The 14,811-nt window shown below is 42.9% G+C and overlaps 1 protein-coding gene across 2 annotated transcripts in view; it reads left to right on the forward strand.

The window, feature by feature from the left end:
- The first annotated feature begins 7,721 nt into the window (after window positions 1-7,721).
- SLC37A1 (solute carrier family 37 member 1) overlaps window positions 7,722-14,811 on the forward strand; it is a 31,589-nt gene continuing 24,499 nt past the window's right edge. The window contains exons 1-4 of one of the 2 annotated variants that reach the window (XM_069872524.1): window positions 7,722-7,912; window positions 10,884-11,145; window positions 12,790-12,871; window positions 13,723-13,849. In XM_069872524.1, the coding sequence (XP_069728625.1) occupies window positions 11,090-11,145; window positions 12,790-12,871; window positions 13,723-13,849 (265 nt within the window). In that variant the 5' untranslated portion in view covers window positions 7,722-7,912; window positions 10,884-11,089. Of the gene's footprint in view, window positions 7,930-10,883; window positions 11,146-12,789; window positions 12,872-13,722; window positions 13,850-14,811 lie in introns of both variants that reach the window. The other variant, XM_069872533.1, reaches the window with a different exon arrangement.

The following is a 14,811-nucleotide window of genomic DNA, read 5'->3' on the forward strand; positions in this document are numbered from 1 at the left end:
TCAGGAATACACATTTCAGGTGGTCTTATTATTCTGTAATATATACTAGCAGACACACTTCAAGAATTCAAAATATTTTCTTAGAATATGGGAGCAAACAGTGGACAAAGGAATTTACTGTCACTAACTTCCACATATTGGATATTTTCTCCAATTCAGAATGAAGACAGGGTCTGAAATGTCAAAATCCTTTGCAAAATGGGAACTTCTTTCTGCATGGTTCTTTTTAAGCCATTTACACACAAAATGAAAGCTGCTTAGTATGTTTGTATGCTAGGTAAAGATAGCCTCTTCATCTTCATAACCAAGAAACTCAAGAAAATTATTTTTCTCACCACTCAGTTTACAACTGCCTCTTCCAAGAACAATTAACATTGGGATGTCCTGAAGGTGGGATGACTAGAAAAGGAAAGTTTATATGAAAGCCATTCTTGAAATACTGGTAATACTTCTTTTTTTTTTTTTTTTGCATCTTGGCTAAATAGAAACTTTCCGTTCCCTCTTGTAACATATACAAAGTAAAACATTATACTTTATTTATGCCCTGCCATTCATTTCTTTGACCTTACCACTCATTTTGAGGTACAGAACAAATTCTGTTCTTCAGACATATGGGAAAATTGCCAAGTTTTTCTTTTACATAAGGGATCTCCCTTTCCACTAAAGTGCAACAGGAATGTACGCAGGTCATTTCTATTCCAAGATGTCTAACGTCTTTTCTTAAGACTTTTATGACAGTTAGCATTACTACTGCTAACCAAGAAAGCCATTGGCATTCATGAGGTTAAAAAAATATCTTATAGTTGGGATAAGAAAAAAGCAGTGTTAATGTTACATTTTCTTCTACTTTTCTCTGGAAGTGGGTTTTGTTTCATTAAATAAACAAACCCCCAGTTCTAAGTTTCTTTGTTTAGGCATAGCTTGTAATGACATAAAGCTAAAGCAGCCCAACTCTTCTGTCTGTACCATCTGAAGTCCTAACCAGGTAACTCAGAATGAATTCAATAGAAAAGAATTAAAGGGTTGGGGTATTTGAGACTAATTTGCTGCCTCCTCATTCCTGTCAGCTTGAGAACCTTCATACTTCATCTTCTTACACATAACTTGCAAGCCTTTAGTGTAGGCTCTCTGGTCTGCTTTCTATTTTACCATGGTATTTGTAACTTTTCTGGTATTTTATTTCTATTAAAATATGTCTCAGTCCTCCCTTCTCCTGCAACTATTTGCCAGTGATCAAGTCTGCAAGCATGGAGAAATTAAATTTACCTGTACTCTACCTGCCTATTTCAATCTATTTACTCCTCAGCAATCGTTTCTGTAGACATTTCTTGCACATTCACTCAGCTCTCCAGGCAATTTAAGAAAAGTAGAAATAAAGACAAAGTAAAAGAGAAACTCTCTCATTTCCTGTTGGAAGCAGAACTCAATTCTTCAAAGTGAGTTCTTTAAAACAGACATTCTTCTTTTTTAATGAAAGATGGTCTATACATTGTTTTTCAGATTCCATTTAAAACAATACGTCTTGGTTGTAGATTGGTTGGTTTGGGTTTGTTGTTCGGCATTTTTTTTCTGCATTCTCAACACGTTCTTGTTCAGTTTTCTGTGAGCAGGTGGCTGAAGGTATGAGAGCTGAGCTGGGTCTCAGACCAAGGAGCCTCCATCCTGGCTGCACGGGCTGCCCTGCCCAGGACTCCCTCCAGTAGATTCCACTGTTCCTATAACTCTGATTTTTATAAAGATCTTTCCTTAGACAGCACAAGGTGATTTTACAGTGCCACTCTCCATCCTCCTGGAAAGCCTTGGGAAGAGTCAGAGAAGCATAGCGTCAGCACCACTGATCTCATTTTTCAGAATGAAGCCACAGACTGATAGGCAATTCACAGGGTTCAAATCAATGCCTTTATTCCTACGTGTCTCCTGCAGTCATAGCAATATCTATATGTAAGAGGCCTGGTGACAGGTTTTCTGCCCCTCCACCTCCATGTTCCATGTGCTATAGGGTACCATCCTGCTCTGGCTGGGGAAAAGGCTGTGCTGGCACATTGGTCTCGTCACCAGTCTCTTTTCCTGAAGCTACTGACTGGTGATTATTACTAGATTTCTGGCAAGCTAGATGTGATGAAAGTATCAGTCTGGAAACTATGTAGTCATGTTGGTGTGGCTTTACGCCAGTGCTAAAATTTCTCATCAACAGGCAGGACATACTGTGCTAACTCAGCTAGATAGCTTCCAGACCACAGCTGGCTTAGCTCCAGCCTTTTCTGAGCGTTGCTGCAGCAGGGACATACCTGTCTGCTCTCAGCCATATGGGCATAGCCTTGACAGCCTCTTCCTTTTTTTTTTGGCTTTTTTTTTAATATTATTGGGGTTTTTTGTCTGCCAAAGCTTGATGGCAGGTTGTATTTGGATTGCACCCAGTGTTGACGTGAATTGCTTATACACTATCCCAGATGCTATGTTGGGAAAACAAAGCATGTCAAACCAATAAAGGCTACTAAAAGCTGTGATTAAATCAGTATCAGCATCCTGCTACTTGTGTGAAATGAAGTAGAAGTAAATATCAATTTTTATGTAGTAAAATACCATTTAACAATCGATTATTACGTAAAGAAGTTAGGAACTTTTGTGATCCCCTAAGACAAAGAGATCACTCAGTGGCTAAAGAGATTAGCCTCTTCCATCTGTGCAATTATGAATCATAAAATATTCTTGTGCAATTTACTGGAAAGAAAATAAATACAATAATCAGCTAAAGGACACAATAGTCTGCATTCAGACCTCTGGTCAGCTAGCATCACCTATTCAGCAAATAAAACACTATGCTGACATCCACTGACTGCAAAGTGATTTACCAAGTCAGGACTTGAGGAGGTAAGACCACTCTTGTTTAGTAGAAGTAAAATTGAACTGTCAACCAGGAAATCAGATCATCTTTTCTGAAAGAAGTGCCAGCAGAAGCATACATAAGCATCTGTCAAGCCATACTTCTTTACTTCTGTTTAGTTTTGCAGAACAGAACATACCCTTTTCTGTTTCCTCTAGTATGAACTTCGCCAGAGGCTTAGAAAGGCGAGCTGCCATCAGGCTTGCTACTGGTCCATATCACTATTTACTGCTCCATACTTTCCTTTGTATTTCCTTTGAGAAAGGAATTGGCAAAATATCCTTTCTGTTCTTCTCTCAAGAGGCTCTGGACTACATGTGTTATTTTTTAAAAAAAATGTGGCTTTCTCTTCTATTTTATAACCATTTACTCTCAGCTGTAGACCTCTTTTAATGTTTGATGGACTTCTGGCTCTCCTTTGATACTCTACACCAGCAGGTTGTTGTGCAAACCGCAGCATGAGCTCATGCTGCTTCTTCTTTCTGTGTTCTCCCTTATTTGATGGCTTCTGGCAACTGTTGCTGCTGGTGACCAGCACTGGCATAGCAGAGGGAGCAGCTGTGCCTAGTGTGGCAGCCAGCAGGCTCCAGCGATGTTAGCGGAATGAATGACAAAAGACCTTTATTTTAATGGGAGATGCAGATTCTACTTTGAGTAGGAAAAATATTAGGAGGGTTTTTTTCGTCATGTTTGGCTTGTGCTTTTTTTGCAAGCTGCTTGTAACTGAAGATAAAACGATACTCCAGCGAGGTTAAATTCTTTAAGGAACTTAAAAAGGGCCAAGCCAACACCAAGTTTAAAAATATAAGGACCCTGCATGATGGTGACAGTTGTGATAATTTGGGATGGCTAATCATGTAAACAAACACATGCACTATGATGGGTCTGACCTTTTCTGCTGTAGAGAGACAAATCTTCGTCTTTTTATGTACCTGTGCCAGTCAGAATTGATGGTGCCTGGTTGCCTTCCTGTGCTGGTGCACAAGTGCAGAGGCATGATTCATGCAGATCCCTTTTCCTAGAGGAGCACTGCCTGTCTAGTTTTGTCTCTGCTAAATAATTGTTACAGCAGAAATGACAAACATCAACATATACGAAGCTCTGCTCTGTCTATAATCACCCCATCTATACATGATGTTAGCGTGTACCTTTCCACCCCAGGGAACAAATGCCTTCTCCATAAGACAATAGCATTTCCATGATACGCCTGATGAGAAGAGTTACGAGGCTCGAAGTATTTCCTTGTCCAGTTCACGCACCATCACAGAGGGAACAGTAAGCGTGAAGAAGAAAGGTGGCTCTGGGACATACCTGGTTATGCTCCACCTCCAGGTGCTGAAGAGTCGGCAAAACGTAGTCCTGCTGCTCAGGGCACCAGCCATTTCAGATGAGCTGACAGGAGTTTGGGGCAGAGGTTTTGTCTTTTGAATTCACAAGAGACCTGGGACTGTATCGTCAAGCAGCATGCTATCCTTTCCCTGAGACACTGGATGAAATTGTGGTTTGTCTTATATTGCATGATGGTTCTGTAAAAGCTGTCTTAATGCAAGACCTTTTGATGCTGAGGAGTGGCTTTTGCTTTTTTCTGTGAGTGAATATAATCTCCTTAAAAGACAAGATTGATGCTAATCAAGAGCACTGCATTAGCATTTCATGTAGGAACTTTGTAGTATTTGAAGAGCCAAAGTGACGACTTGTCTTTTAACCTCTGCTTGACTACTTACAATTCTCAGCTAGAAGGACGTGAGCCTGAGCAGGAATCAACATCTGCCAGTGGCGAGCTTAAAAGCAGCAGGTTGTTTAAGAGCCATCAGCACTGCGGTGGTCCAGGTGCAACTCTTGAGACCCTGGTTCTGCAAACGTAAGGGAGAAGGGCTTGTTTATCGACTGGGAGAAAGTGAAGGGAAAACGCCACTGGGGTTATGGAGCAAAGCCAAGCATGTGTTCAAGTGTTTGAAATGTGGGGCCTAAGTAATATCAGTCTGGGTGTCAAAGGAGGGGATTTTTTATTCGTATTAACGGCATACGCAGTGCAAGATGAGAGGGGAGAGGCAAAATAAAACTGAACATTTTAGTGAGTGCCTTAATGGGGTTGCTTGTGCCAGGCAGGTGGGACTCTACAAGGGACAAACAGTTATACAGATAAATTAAAACCTTCACAAGGTAACTGTTAGCAGATATTTGCTTTTAGATTAAATAAAGTGAAGGGTCTGGAGAACAAGTCTTACGAGGAGCGGCTGTGGGAACTGGGATTATTTAGCATGGAGAAGAGGAGGCTGAGGGGAGACCTTATCGCTGTCTACAACTACCTGAATAGAGGTTGTAGTGAGATGCGTGCTGGTCTCTTCTCCCAGGGAGCAAGTGATAGTGATACGAGAAGCATCACTAACTGATAAAGGCCTGATAAAGGATCCTTGCTTTCTAAAACTCCAAAACAAATCTTAGAGAGTTTTATTTGCTGGCATTTTCGGTATCATTGGGATGACAGGAAATGGCCTCAAACCAAGGAGAAGTTCAGATTGGATGTTAGAAAAAAATGTATTTACCGAAAGGGTGGTGAAGCATTGGAAGAGGCTGCTCATGGAAGTGGTGGTCACCATACCTGAAGGTGTCAAAGAAACATGTAGCTGTGGCACTTTGGGACATGGTTGAGTAGACATGAGGGTGTTGGGCTGACAGTTGGACTGGATGATCTCAGACGTCTTTCCCAGCCTTAATGATTCTATAATTCTAAACTGCACAGGTTTACCCACACAAGCGAGGACATCACAATAAAGAAATACACTTGCAGCTAGAAAGATGCATTTATGTAAAGGACTGCACTTTGAAACACATATGGTTGCTGAAAATGAAAACACGCTGCAGGTTCAGGAAAACAGAAGGCAATTAAATACATTATCTCTTTAGCGAACAAGCAGCACCGAACTTTTCTGTCAGTTTTCAAGTCACCTGGTGTGCGTTTTCTCAACATTCACAGTCTGGCACCAGGAATACCTTTGCGTATTCCAGCTGGGCAGCAGGCAGCACCATAGGGAAGCCCCTGTGCCTGATGCCGGGCAGTGCAGAGGGCGGTGGGTGCAGCTCTGGAGTAGGAGAGGCTGCCAGGATGCCAGGTGGGTAGTGGGTCGCATAGAGTGCCTTCTCCAGTCGTGCCCCAGGGCCTCTGTGGCACCATGGGGTGCCCTCTGAGCCCTGACGAGCCAACCCGAGCCGCGCAGAGCCCAGACAAGCCGTGTAAAGCCCAGCCGAGCCAAGCTGAGTCGAGCCGAGCTCAGTTGAGCCGAGCAGAGCCGAGCCGTGCAAGGCCCAGCCGAGGCGAGCAGAGCCATGCAAAGCTCAGCTCAGTCGAGCCGAACTCAAGTTGAGCTGAGCCGAGCTGTGCAAAGCCGAGCTGAGCCAAGCCGTGCAAAGCTCAGCTCAGCTCAGTTAAGCCGAGGCGAGCCGTGCAAGACAGCTCAGCTGATCCAAGCCGAGCCGTACAAAGCTCAGCTAAGCCGAGCCGAGCCGAGCCGAGCCGAGCCGAGCCGAGCCGAGCCGAGCCGAGCCGAGCCGAGCCGAGCCGAGCCCGTCCGACTCGCGCGCGCGCGCAGCCCAACCCCGCGGCGCCGGTCGGAGCGCAGCCCGCACCCCGCCAGCCCCGGCGCGGGGCTCCCTCCTCCCTCCTCCCTCCTCCCGCGGCGCGCGCCGGGGCGGGGCGGGGCGCGCGGCGGGCAGGAAGCAGGAAGGCGGCGGCGGCGGCGGCGGGCGGGGCGCGGGGCCGGGCCCGCTGTGCACCTGCCGGGCCCGCGGCGGGCGGGGCGGCGCTGCGGGGCTCGGGCACGCCCGCCGGCCGGCCCCCGCTCCCCTTCCTCCGCCTTTTGTCTGGCGCTTGTGTCTTCCAGGCTGGGAGAGCCCCGTCATCGGTCAGGCTCGGGGGGGGGGGCGAGGTGGGGTGTCGGTGTGGGGGGGGACTCTCCATAGAGGCTTGTGGTGATGGGACGAGGGGGAGCGGCTTTAAATTGGAGGGGGAATGATTTAGACTAGACATGAGGAGGAATTTCTTAGGGCGGTGAGGCGCTGGCACAGGTTGGCCAGGGGAGCTGTGGCTGCCCTATCCCTGGAGGTGTTCAAGGCCAGGTTGAATGGGGCTTGAGCGGACTGGGCTGGTGGGAGGTGTCCCTGCCCATGACAGGGGGGTTGGAACTGGATGATCTTTAAGGTCCCTTCCGACCTAAATCATTCTATGAGTCTATGTTTCTATGATTCATTGCCCTGCCGTGATGCCTACCTGTGGGGGGTTCCCTGGGGGGGCACAAGCACCCTCCTGTGCCCACCAAGAGGGAGGCTGTGCTTGACCCCCTCCTCCTGGCCATCAGGGTGAGGGTGTGCTATCCAGACAGGGTTTGTGCTGTCCTTGGCTGAGCTGGACGTAGATGATCTTTAAGGGCCCTTCCAACCCAAATTATTCCATGATTCTATGATTTCAGGAGTCACGCTGCTGCCCTGACTTCTACTCTGTCATCTGGTGGTGTGGGAGCTCCTGGCGCAGTGGGGTTGCTAACGCACAGTCCTGGGACGCAGACGTGGATTTGCTGTGCATTCACATGGGCCCTTGTTCCCTGTTGTTAAACTCTTTTCCACTTTCTCTGTTGAACAGAAGGAGTATGGACATTTCAGGGCCAAAGCTGGTGGATTTGGCAGCTTATAGCTCAAGTGCAGAGCTGCTGGGTATTCAGCGCAACATATATTTGATCTGCATGTGTCTGAAAGACTTTTGAGTCCTTAAGGATGTCATGATGAGGACTTGTGTTACCCAGTGTCTCTGCGTGCACTGAATTAATGCCTGCCCTCCAGGGGAACTCTGTGTAACGGGACAGGGGCCAGGCTGGCGGCTTGTGCCTCCAGTCTGCAGCACAGCTGAGACAAGGTTTGCAGTATTTGCAGTGGTACAGGCCAGTCACAAATAACTGTGTTTTCCTGAAACAGGGAGGGAGCTATGTTTCAGCCAGAGCAGTGGGACGCCTGAAGAAACAGCACAAAGTTTGAAAGGTAAATACGGATTCAGAGTAAGTACCAGGAATGTCACTTTACACGTTGCAGTGCAGCAAGGAGGAAGTGAAACTATTTTGCCTGACTGCGAAAACAGATAGTTGCTGAAAGTGAAAGAACATAAAACCAGTTGAGTGATTGAGTGGGAGGTTGTCCTTGGGCTTCATTAGTACAACAGAAATACAAATGATTTATTGGTAAACTACCAGTTCTGTGTTGTAGCCTGTTAATATAATTTCTGAAGAACAGCTTGGTTTTAAAATCTGGTTTAAACTACAGCAGGATGAGGTCTTTATACCCTGTTTTATTGCCACAATTTCTTTGCTTTTGTGGAGGAAGTTTTATCTTTTTATTGAAAGCACATGAATGTCAGAGGAAGTTAGGAATGTATAGGGATAGAGGTCAGTTGTTGATAAGTAAATGAGATCTCGGGTCTCTGTCTGCAATAGATGAAATGAAATCAGCCCCTGACAATTAGAGTTAGGGTGCAGTTCTCTAAATGCTACTGATAGTCCAGTCGCCTTTGCTAGGGGCTTTTGGCTCTAGATTTATGGCAAGGATACACTGTCAGGAGGTGGTGCGAGTATTATCTGTGCAGGATGTTCACAGAGGTGAAACCTTGTGTGACTGCTTGGTATTGAAAACTTTTGCAAGATAGGTGAAATCTTTTTTCTGCTTGCACTAAAGCTGTTGGATAGTAACCTGTTAAATAGTTATAATGACAATTACCTTTTCCCATTATAGGGACTGTTTAAAGATGTTTATGCCTTCAGATTTTTGTTCTTTTCTTGTCTCTCAGTATTTACACAATAGATATTTCTGTCACGTCACTTCACTTAGCGTGGTCAGTTAAATAATAGTTCTGGTATTTGGGATAATTAGAAGAGAGGGGAAATGGGGTTTGGGATCACCCCAAAATACATCTGTTACTGCTGGAAGAAAAGAAATCACCCCTGTTCTGGGCTGTTTCTGCCCACCTGTTTTTCTTCTTACCTTTCTTCTTCCACTGGTACTCATTTCAACCAAGCATGGAAATACTGACAAGTAGTTGTTGGTTTGAAATTAGAATTCAGCTAACCTAACTAGCTAGTCTTGGCTCTAAGTGACAGTCCCACCTTTGTTCCTTCTCTTTATGCTTCTGCTGCTTCAGATTCATCCTCCGTATCAGTTCTGTGTCCATAGAGTCAGTTAATATTCTATATTGAGTCGGTTGTTTTTCAGAGCAGGTTTTCTGGTGGATCAGCCACCTGAACCATTTGCAGTATGACTACGAGGTCTGACACAGAGGGAGGCAGGGACCTGCAGCTGGAGTTGGAAGAGGTGTTTAGGGTGTAGGGTTGTGCTTCACTTAACCCCTGCAGTCTCAGAGAGGAGGTAGGAAACTCGTGTTGGGTGGGAATGATTATAGGGTTTGGTGATTAATTGCACAACCAGTTATCTGATTCAGGTCTAAGGGTTGGTGGGGGGAGAAGGTGGAACATGCCAAACATGATTAGCAAGTCAATTCACTTTTGGGGAAGGGAGGTGTCCAGCTGAACCAGGGCAGTGTGGAAAAATGCAAGGTATGACAAAAATGTGTTAGCATAAAGCAGGAGACCCTTTATCTTTTGGTGGGATATTCTGTTATGTGAAGAGGTGGTAGTTTTCCTCCATTCCTGGGGAGAAAAAGCCTGTGTAGATAGTGAAGCTTTTAAGTTGACAGCTTTGACGCAGCAGATACTCTTTGGTGTCATCACTCAGTTGGCTGGGATGGGATAGTTTTGGTTTCCGTAGTACGATTGAGCAATAAAGATGAGAGGAGAGAGGCTCACACCTTTGCCTCCCATGTGGCAGCTTCTAAAATTCCCAGTGGAAGACAAACCCCTGGTCTTGATAGATGTGTTTTCTTCAAAGGAGACTTTGCTTTGTCTCATCTCCTGTTATCTCCCAGGAGAGCTAGTCATCTCTCCTACCTAAGCTTCCCATCAGGACCATGGCAGTGGCTGGTGCTGGTGTTAAGCCCACTAGGTGGGCTGCCTGGAGGGTAGGGTTTATGTTTCAGACGCTGGTGCATTACTTGGCATCCTGCTGCAGTGGCTGTGCTGTTGGCACGCAGAGCGGCCTGGCTTGCGTGCGTGAGTTTTAGTCACGCCTTTCGCCTACAGTGGCTTTTGTCATCTTACATAACAGTTGGCTCAGACTTGCTGTAAAATAACAGTGCAGCTACATCCTGTTGCAGTACCTGTAATGAAAAGTACTGTGCATCTTTTTCTGTTAAGGGTCTTTGGCCAGAATTCGAGCAAACAGGAGGAACTCTACAAGATTTTAAACCAGACTGAATTGATGCTGCCACAGTTCCCTCTTCCCTGCATGTGTGAATCTGCTTTCTCCCTTGTGCTGGCTGAACTGGTGTAGGGAGTTAAGTGGTGGAAAAAACTGACAATGTGGTGCTTTGTGCAGCACTGATACTGGGATGGGAAAATCGGGATGGGGGAAGGAGTGCTGGTCAAGTCTTGCTGGTCAAGTCTTGCTGGTCAAGCATAGCAGCACCCACTCTCAAGCTGGAGGAGTCTCTATTCTGGACTGAAAACACTACGGTCATTTTTGAACAGATTTCAACCTCATGAACGTTTCTGATGTGTTAAAACAGACCTTTGTAAGTTTGGGAATTGCCTGTTCGTAGTCTTTCGTTGGACAGAAGCAGAGTGTTTTGATGCCAGCTGGCTTTGGATTATGTTTAAGTGCATTTTTCCCTTGTGTCCCCACTGCTTTATACCATACTGACTTCTTAAAATAGATTATACATTATAAAATTCAGAAAAGGCTGCGATTTATATTGGCTTAAAATTCTTCATTACATTTTTTGGTGTCTAGGTTAGTTATGGTAATTACTTGTCTCTGAAATAGATAATTGCTGATTCAAATGTTATGATTAGAAAACATTAGCATAACTCAATAAGACTGTTTCCTTATCAGCTTCTCCTGTTTGAAGATGAGCAATTAACAAAGTCAGAGTGAAGAATTTGCCATGTTGTCACTAAAGGTATAAGAAAAAAAACCTACAGGGAGATCAACTCAGCAGTGTATCTTCCGCATTTGTTATCAGCCTACCATCTCTCAGCTTTGCAAGGATCTTTGTTACATGTTCTCAAGAACAGATACCATTGTCATCTAAATTTGATACCAGCTGTAGAGTAGATGGCTCAACTTCCTCCTGGGATTCGTTTCATCACTTCATTTTCACGGGATCAGTGGTAAGTCTTGAAGTATGGTGGTGATCTTTGTTTTGGACAATGTGATTTGGTATCTGGGGTAGAAGATGATACTGTTGCCTTGCTCTATTTTTGCTTTTTGTTGCTTAATATATACAGCAAGAAAATGTAGTCATTTGTATAATAAATAAGTATTGCTGACATCTAAAAAGTGAGATGCTTTGCTGAGGGAACCCAGACAGAACCTTACTAGTCAAGTGTGCTAGAGAACAAAGCCTTTTGTCCTTTTCTCTGCAAGGTAAGTATTTGAAGGGATAAATTTCAGATATTTATTTTCAAACTCTTAGGTAGGAGAGGTGCTCAAGGTTAGCTTTCTTTTCTTAACTAAAAGTTTATTTTCTCCTCCATAATTTGATGTGTAATGTAGGCCTGTAGAATTACAGTTTTACTTCTTGCTACTGTAATATTTGAAATAAAAGAAAACCACCAAAACCTCTTTGCTTTAGGAAAACTAGTTCTAGTTGGACGGTTGGATGGCATCAGTTCCGAAACAGAATACCGAGTCAATTTTGTGTGGATAACAAATGAAAGACCAAGCACGTCCCATTTAAGCAAATTTATGACATGCTTTCTCTAGTAGAGCAACAAGGACAAAGTCATTTCAGTTTTATCACTTGTGAGGATGTTTTTTAGTTATGGAGGTGAATAACTCAGGGGTTAACTCGCTCTCTAAATGTCTCTGTGAATACACCAGAACTATAAAACAAGACCCTTGTTATGTAAACTTTTATAAGGCAGAACATGATTGAAAATGGTGACGTCAGATTTTTTTAATGTATATACATACTTTTATTTACAGATCTTTATTTTAAGATTGAGGTTAGAAGGAGCCAGTAGATACACTCTGATCTCTGTGTATTGTTAAAAGCACACAAAGCACTTTGCTCCTGAAACAACTGAAAGGTTCTGCAGTTAGAGAAGAGAATAGAATGGATCAGATGTTTATCTTTGTTTAAAACTTGCTGTGACAGGGAGTTTCAGATGCCCTGTTAATTCAGAAGAACTGCAAAGAAAAACCCAAGGGTTCCAGTGAGGTATGAGGGAAAATTCCTTCCCGATCCCAAAGCTGATAATTATGTTTGTGTGCTTCAGCTGGTAGTACACATAGTCTTTATCTGTTGCCCTGTCCATCTCTAGAAATGGCAGATTTCTCTTGCAGAGGAAGGCAAAGCAAAATTCTAAAAGCAGTAAGGAAAGAAAAAAGTAATGACCCTCATGTCTAAACTGGCAATTCACAGCCCATCATTTATATCCTGAAGTACGAGAAAACAGTATGAGACCATGAGATGTGAAATCTAGTAATGAGTATATTTAATGTTGAACTGCCTTTTAATAGCCCCCAAGGTAGGGCTGTAAACAAGAGATCAGCTCTGTGGACTCCACAGTACTGCTATGGTGTCCTGCCCATACCTGTGTGTGCTACCAAGCTCCTTTCCAAAGCCAGATCAGAGCAGACGTTGTAAAGCAGAATAACTGCTAGGGTGGGTCTGGCTGTTAGAGAACATGAAAAAAAAGTTGTCTTCTACTATTCCAAGATTGTCAGTGACTAGTGTAGCATTTTTATGTAACAACGCTAAAATTAAATGTGAATAAAATAATTTTCAAATATCTTTTTTTATGTTGTAGGTATAGAGCCTTCATTTTCTCTCTCACTTTCTTGTTATACGCCAGCTTCCATTTATCAAGGAAACCTATTAGTATAGTTAAGGTAAGCATGGTGTCCTTGTTTAAACATCCTTCTACTCTTATCAAACATGGAAGTAGTCATCTTTTTCAGTATTTCCTTTTGTGAAAAGCATTGTTAAATTTTAACTTGTAATGGTTTAAAAGGAAAAAAAAGGTAAAGTCAGTACACAGTGACATTTACTCAATAAACTTTTGTGAGCCCGCACTCAGACCTACTCCTAGTCTTTGGGTTTAAGACTTGAAACAGCTAAGCTTACACTGAAGACTATTCACATGAATTAATCAAATTATAGATATTTAAGAGTTTACAGGTTTACATTCATGTTTGAGAAGAGTTGCTCGCAACTGATGAGTCAAACATGATAAAATTCTGCTGGCATTTACAGGACTGTTCCAAGTACCGTTGAGCATCGTAATTGTCTGTACACTTGGAACTCCGTGGGATTTGTAATTTGTTTGGGTTTTTTTTTTACCCTGTTCCCAATGAAGCTGCTGGCAAAATATTATCTAATTCTAGGTTTGTTAGTTTAGTCTTCGGTCTGTGTAACTTACCAAGCACAAATCAAGTCCCTCAGGGCTGTATTGTATATAACTGATGAGTAACAGTGGGTAAAGTACCTTGATATTAGTGAAGAATTTTGAAATTCTGCGTTATCTGAAACACCAGTATAGCATGTTGTTTCTAACCACGTAATTACCCTTTCGTGCAATTTTTGCTTCACCCAGCAAAATACCAAGCAATTAATGATGGCTAACAATTTTGCTGATTTCAGTGAGTTTGACACAGGTTTGTATGGAGCTAGAACTGTTAAGTTTGTTGCTGTAGGAGGTTTAACAGTCACAAATGAGTTTTCAAATTTCTGTGTCAATCAGGGGGAGCTGCATAAACATTGTGCTGCTTCACATGAAGTTGAACTCAGCTCCTACAAAGAAGATGCTGCTCAGATTCAGCCTGTTAAAAAGCCATCTAATATATCTCAGTGTGGCTGGGAGCCGTTTGGTAAGGGTTGTTTTTTTGGTTTTGTGGGGTTTTTTTGTTTTTTGTTCTTTCATAATAATGAGCTGATATTCATAATCAGATTATTTGCCTCTTGCTATTTCTTCTTCATGTGTGGAGGGATTCAGGAGATGCATATGGGAGGGATGTTTTGATTTTGATCTTATTGATTTTTCCAGCAAAAGTTAAGCTGTAACTTACCTTAAGTCACTTAAACAGCTGACATAATTTTAGTTTTTATAGCTATGCGATGGTTTTAGTAAATGGGTTTTCAGTCGGAATATGGGATTTGTCATTAGAATGTCTATTAGGGGAAGAAAAGGGTGAAGAATAAAAGAAAAATCATTGCAATTTTCTGCTGTTTTAATTCAAAGTCCAGCAATCATTTAAATGAAATTACTTGGTGTTTATCTAAATTGGAACTTTTCAGAGTCCTTATCTTCCAGAAATATTTTTCTTCCCATTTTAATGGAGAAAAATGTTCAACTTCATTGTAGAGTAGAGTTGACAACATACTGAATAGCTTATTAACCTGGCCCTTTACCTAAACAGAAAAAAACCCCAAACCCCTACTTACAATTAAATTTTAATTTAATAGTATTTAAATTTAGTAGAGATTTTTGAATAATTCCTTGACACTTTTATCACTACTAAGAATATCAGTGGAATAGAACAGTTCGTTCTGTCAATGTGTCGGTCTGATCCAGTCTATCTAGTCATCCATTCTGATTATAGTTTAATTAGAAATTTTTTTCTTAAAGTTCCACTCTGTTCCAAGATAATTAAAGATCTGAGCTCTGGGTTTTTTTTGTGGACAGAATTCTGTACTTCAACTGCCTGCTGCAAGGTATTCAGTTTACTGAAATTGTTTAGTCCCTCAGCTTTCCCCATATATTGGGATGGAGTTAAACTTGGTTGCTCTTTCTTGTCCCTGGATCAAGGAGAGACTGAGCTAGTGTAAAACA

The sequence above is a fragment of the Phaenicophaeus curvirostris genome, chromosome 1 (genome assembly GCF_032191515.1).
Source record: "Phaenicophaeus curvirostris isolate KB17595 chromosome 1, BPBGC_Pcur_1.0, whole genome shotgun sequence".
In the NCBI taxonomy this organism is placed as follows: domain Eukaryota; kingdom Metazoa; phylum Chordata; class Aves; order Cuculiformes; family Cuculidae; genus Phaenicophaeus; species Phaenicophaeus curvirostris.